At 57.6% G+C, this 5398-nt stretch overlaps 1 protein-coding gene across 1 annotated transcript; it reads left to right on the plus strand.

The window, feature by feature from the left end:
- The first annotated feature begins 765 nt into the window (after positions 1 to 765).
- On the plus strand, positions 766 to 4590 carry LOC122187847 (cytochrome P450 1A4). The gene is made up of 7 exons (XM_042885694.1): positions 766 to 875; positions 1033 to 1902; positions 2361 to 2487; positions 2732 to 2821; positions 2906 to 3029; positions 3116 to 3202; positions 3758 to 4590. Exons 2-7 carry the CDS (start codon positions 1045 to 1047, stop codon positions 4062 to 4064), a joined length of 1593 nt encoding a protein of 530 aa, XP_042741628.1. The 5' UTR covers positions 766 to 875; positions 1033 to 1044; the 3' UTR covers positions 4065 to 4590.
- Positions 4591 to 5398: the final 808 nt, after the last annotated feature.

Consider the following 5398-nt stretch of genomic DNA (forward strand, 5'->3'; position numbering starts at 1 on the left):
CACCCACACACCCATAGCGTGACAGAGAGTGACCGTCCCACGTTGTTCCTGGCCCCTTCGCACGCGATGTCCCCAAGCGCCTGGGGGTGGGTCCCCTTTGTGTCCCCCCCCAAATAGCAGCTCTCTCCTCCTCGCGGCCCCGTGCTGTTCACTCGCCACCTCCCCTCTCACCCCGACGTGCCCCCGGGGGCAGAGGGGCACTGAGGGCACGATCGCTTCTCACGCGAACCTGGCCAATATTTAACCGGGACGGGAGCCCCGCGACGTGAGTCCCGTGGGGCGGCCAGGCGTCCAGCCCCGAGGGCAAAGAGTGGGGAAGGGGCTGAGATCCGAGATCCCCACCTCGGGGCGGCTCGGGCGGCAGCGCGGAGCTCAGCGTGAGGAGGGGGCTGCGGCCGGCCCCCGCGTGTTCGCGGAGCCGCGTGGGGCTGCGGCTCCTTTAAGAACCTCCCCGGTAGCGTGACTGCAGGGACCGGGGCGGTGCAGGTTCCCAAACCTCCCGCCCGCTTCGCACGCGATGTCCCCCCACAGCCTTCCTCACGGGACCTCCGGATCCCCCGCCCGATGTCCCGGCAACCGCTCGTGGCGCCGCGAACGCCCTCCGCGCCGTGCCGCCTCGGCACCCCCCCGCCCCGTCGGGGCTCCCCGCAGGTGTCCACCCCGCAAAACCAGGAAGGGTACCGGGGAGGTTGGTGGGGGACCGGCGGGGAGAGGTGGGGGGTGTTCAAAAGTTTGGCCGCAGTTCAACTTTGGGTCACGTGATGGGAGGTGTCCCGGCCAACGGCAGCGGGAGGCGATGCATATAAAGCAGGCTCGGAGGGACAGCGGGTACCTGGTGGCAGGATCGGGCCCTCGTGGGACAGCAGCACCCAGAGGTGAGCGTTCCCATCCCCAACCCTCCAACATCCCACCTGCAGCCATCGCTTCTGGGCAGCGAGGGGGTCCCGGTGGCTTGCATGGGGTCACCCACAATCTCAAACCCCAATATCTGGTGGAGGACCCTCCTCTCCATCAGCGCTTTCTCCCCTCCAGGTTCACTTCCAGATGGCAGCGGGATCGCAGGCAGTGATGGCACAGGTGGGCGGCTCAGGTCTCATCTCGGCCACTGAGGTGCTGGTGGCAGCTGCCACTTTCTGCCTGCTCCTGCTGCTGACCCAGACCCGCCGGCAGCACACACCCAAGGGGCTGCGCAGACCCCCGGGTCCCCGTGGGCTCCCAGTGCTGGGCAGTGTGCTGGAGCTGAGGAAGGACCCACACCTGGTGCTCACCCAGATGAGCCGCAAATACGGGGATGTGATGGAGGTGACCATAGGCTCCCGGCCCGTGGTGGTGCTCAGCGGGCTGGAAACCATCAGGCAAGCCTTGGTGAGGCAAGCAGAAGACTTCATGGGACGCCCTGACCTGCCCAGCTTTAAGTACATCTCCAATGGCCACAGCCTGGCATTCAGCTACGAATGTGGGGATGCCTGGAAAGCCCGTAGGAAGCTGGCACAGAACGCCCTGAAGACGTTCTCCATCGCCGCCAGCCCCACAGCCTCCTCCAGCTGCCTCTTGGAGGAACATGTCACCAACGAGGCCAGCTACCTGGTCACCAAATTCCTGCAGCTGATGGAGGGGAAGCAGAGCTTTGACCCCTACAGCTACCTGGTGGTGTCGGTGGCCAATGTCATCTGTGCCATTTGCTTTGGCAAGCGTTACGACCACGACGACCAGGAGCTGCTCAGCGTGGTGAACATGAACACTGAGTTTGGGGATGTGACTGCTGCTGGAAACCCCTCTGACTTCATCCCGCTGCTCCGGTACCTCCCCAACCGTGCCATGGCTGCCTTTAAGGATGTCAACATTCGTTTCGATGCCTTCATACAGAAAATCGTCCAGAACCATTACACTACCTTTGATAAGGTAAGAGCTTGGGTGACGTTCTGTGGCAAACCTTTCCTTTGCCTCACTGCTCTTTCTCTTTGTCATGATCCCATTCATTAACATCACTGAAAGAAGGCACAGAATTCGAGCTTTTGCTCTGCTTTCTGCCTGATGAAACCAAGATGCCAAGATGGAGGAGGCTCACATCTAATTCTGCTGCTTGCAGTATGTGGTGGGGCTCCCGGAACTGTTGGTTTTTCTCTAGCACATCCCCAGTTCTCCTCACCCTTTGGGTTGGCTTTGTTACCTACCTAGGATCACAGAATACCTTAAATTGGAAGGGACCCACAAGGATCGTAAAGTCCAACTCCTGGCCCCACGCAGGATCCCCCAAAATTCAAACCATATCATCTCACTGCTTTCCTGCGGGCATTCACTGCCTCCAGCTTTCCCCATCCAATGTGCCCTCGTGTCTCTGACCCTCTGGCTCTTCCCAGGAGCACATTCGGGACGTCACGGACTCGTTGATTGGGCACTGCCAGGAGAAGAAGACAGGGGAGGATGTCCGTGTCCAACCCTCTGATGAGAGCATCATCTCCATCGTCAACGACCTCTTTGGGGCAGGTGAGGGCATCTCGGTGGGTGCAGCCCCATCTGCTGCTGGCAGATGGGATTGGAAGCCTGGGGTTTTGGAGGGACCGTGGGCTCAGAGCAGATGGCTTTGAAGTGGTGGCTGATGGTGGAACTGCTCCAAGGCAAATATTGGCTGCGTGTCATCAGCCAAAGCACTGAGAGCGCCGGGATCTGCAAATATCCTCCTACCTGTCTTCTTTTGGCATCTAAACACTTTTCTTCTGTGCTTGTCCAGGCTTTGACACCGTGACAACCACCCTGTCTTGGTGCATATTGTACGCTGCCTTGTACCCCCACATCCAGAAGAAGATTCAGGCAGAGCTGGGTGAGTTCCTCAGCCTGTTTCTCCAGGGCTGGGACCTCCACCGAGGGCTGGCCCCAACCAGCTCCTCCTGTCTGCACCCCACAGATCAGACCATCGGCCAGGAGAGGACACCACGGCTGTCTGACCGAGGCATGCTGCCCTACACAGAAGCCTTCATCCTGGAGGTGTTCCGGCACACCTCCCTCCTGCCCTTCACCATCCCACATAGGTAAGCACTGTTTGGATTTTGTCTCTTTGGAGGTCACGACAAAGCTGCCAGTCTCCTCTCAACTCCTCCTCCCGTTTTTCTTGCAGTACAACAAAAGACACTGTACTGAATGGTTATTACATCCCCAAGAACACCTGCGTATTTGTCAACCAGTGGCAAGTGAACCACGATGAGTGAGTACACCAAAGTGTTCCTAACCAGGTGCACCAGGCACAAGTGTAGCTCAGATCCATCCTTATACGTGCATGAATGCAACATGATGGCGGATGGATGCAGAAGGGGTTCCCAGACCAGGTGTCAGAAGCTTTGTGCTATGTGGGAATGTGTTTCCCCAAATCCAAGCGGCAGTCCCTTGGCTGAGATGCTGGGAAATCCCCCAGTGCAGCTAGGCTGGGGCAGGCTGGAGGGGTTTTGCAGGGAGAATGCCAGAGAAGAAATCCCTCCGGTTCCCATCCTTCCTGCCTGATTCCCGTGCTCCTGTTTCAGCTGAAATACGTCCTGGAATTATGAGCCCAGTTCAATCAACCCTGGTATCTGCACAGGCAAACACAATGAGAGTTCAAAGTGGAGGTTTCAGTGGGATGAGCTGATAGGGGCTGACGTGCAGCTGGCACTGCGGATCAGGAACAGAGGCTCAGCAGAGGGCCGCTGCTTTAGGATGGGGAAACGAAAGCTTTCTTTGGCCGCTGGCCACAGCACCTTGCTCAGGTCTCTCCCTTCTGCCGCAGGAAGATCTGGAAGGATCCTTCCTCCTTCAAGCCTGAGCGCTTCCTCAATGCATCCGGCACCGAAATCAACAAGATGGAGGGTGACAAGGTGGTGATCTTTGGCCTGGGGAAGAGGCGGTGCATCGGGGAATCCATCGGGCGCTGGGAGGTCTTCCTCTTCCTGACCACCATCCTGCAGCAGCTGGAGATCAGCCTGGCCCCCGGCCAGCAGGTGGACGTCACCCCTCAGTACGGGCTGACCATGAAGTACAAGCAGTGCGAGTGCTTCCAGATGAAGAAGCGCTTCGCCACCAAGAGCTCTGCGTGAGGAGGGAGGAGAGAGCCAAGCCTTGTGGGGTTGAGGGCATGGAGAAGCTCTCATCTCCGCTATGCTTCGCTCTGCCGTGTTCAGGACGAGTGCCCTGAAATGACTTCACGCAGGGGATCCCCCAGCATTTGCGCACTGGTGGCAGCCTGACTATAGAAATGCATTATATAAGTAGTGCTGCTCGCACATGAAATAATTAGCTGGCCTCCTAATGAGAAGCCTCCTAGGAAATACCAAATGAATGATAAGAAGGGACACAGAGCAATAAGAGGCACAGGAAAACACTTCTGGCTTCCAGATTATGCATTATGCTGCTGCTTTTTTTTTTTTTTTTTTTTTTTTTTTTTTTTTAATAGATTTATGCATTATGACTAATAAAGAGAAGGGTTTGAGGACTGCAGGGCAAATCCTTCTGGCAAATGTTGCATCAGTGCCTGTTTTCTGTGTCCTGCATAAAAAGGCATTCATTTACAGAGGTAAAGGCTGCCCAGGTTTTCTAACCTAATAAACACGAAATTTTCCTGCATTTTGCTGGTCTCATTCTACTGGGAGGGCAACATGGATCAGAGCTCTGTCCTCAAACGTCTGCTTGAATCTGGGTTTTTTCCTAGGGGGAACTGAACTGAGCATTCACACTGATGGGAGCTTTGCTGTCTTTGTGGGTGCTGGATCGCAGAAGCATTAAGGTTGGAAAAGAGCACCAAGGTCCAACCCCAACCCTGGAGACACTCAGGGTCAGGATGGATGAGGATCTGAGCACCCTGACCTAGCTGCAGATACCCCTGTTCATTGCAGGGGTGTCTGACTAGAGGCTTGACTCAATGCATCCTCTAAGAGGAGCCTTCCTCCTGGTGTTGTCCTCTGAGGCTCTGCATCCTCAGCAGGAGCCACAATAACGCGGCATGTGGAGGTGATGGAGGTGATGGAGATGATGGAGGATGGGAGGCAGGGGGGGCAGTGGAGGTGACAGCAGGGAGGGAGGTGTGACAGCACGCACGGTGGAGGTCACGGAGGGGATCCCGTCCAACCCAAGCCGTTCCATGACACCACGCCACAGCACTACGATCCTGCACTGCCAAAGGTGCGACGGAGGCGGTGACGTAGCAGCACTACAGCCACTCAGGCCAGCGAGCGCACATTGCGCATGCGCCCTGCAGCGCTCGGCGCATGCGCAGAGCCCCCTCCGCCGCTAAAACCAAGGCTGAGTAGCCTCGCGCCATCGCGCATGCGCCTTGCGCTCTCTTTCCCGTCCGCTCCTCTCTATGGTCGCCCGCCGGCGGTGTGAGCGGCGCTGTCGGGCGGGACCGGAAGTGACGTATTCCGGACGTCGCAGA

This window comes from Lagopus leucura, unplaced genomic scaffold (assembly GCF_019238085.1).
Source record: "Lagopus leucura isolate 7727_CA_CO unplaced genomic scaffold, USGS_WTPT01 Super-Scaffold_100052, whole genome shotgun sequence".
NCBI classification, from domain to species: domain Eukaryota; kingdom Metazoa; phylum Chordata; class Aves; order Galliformes; family Phasianidae; genus Lagopus; species Lagopus leucura.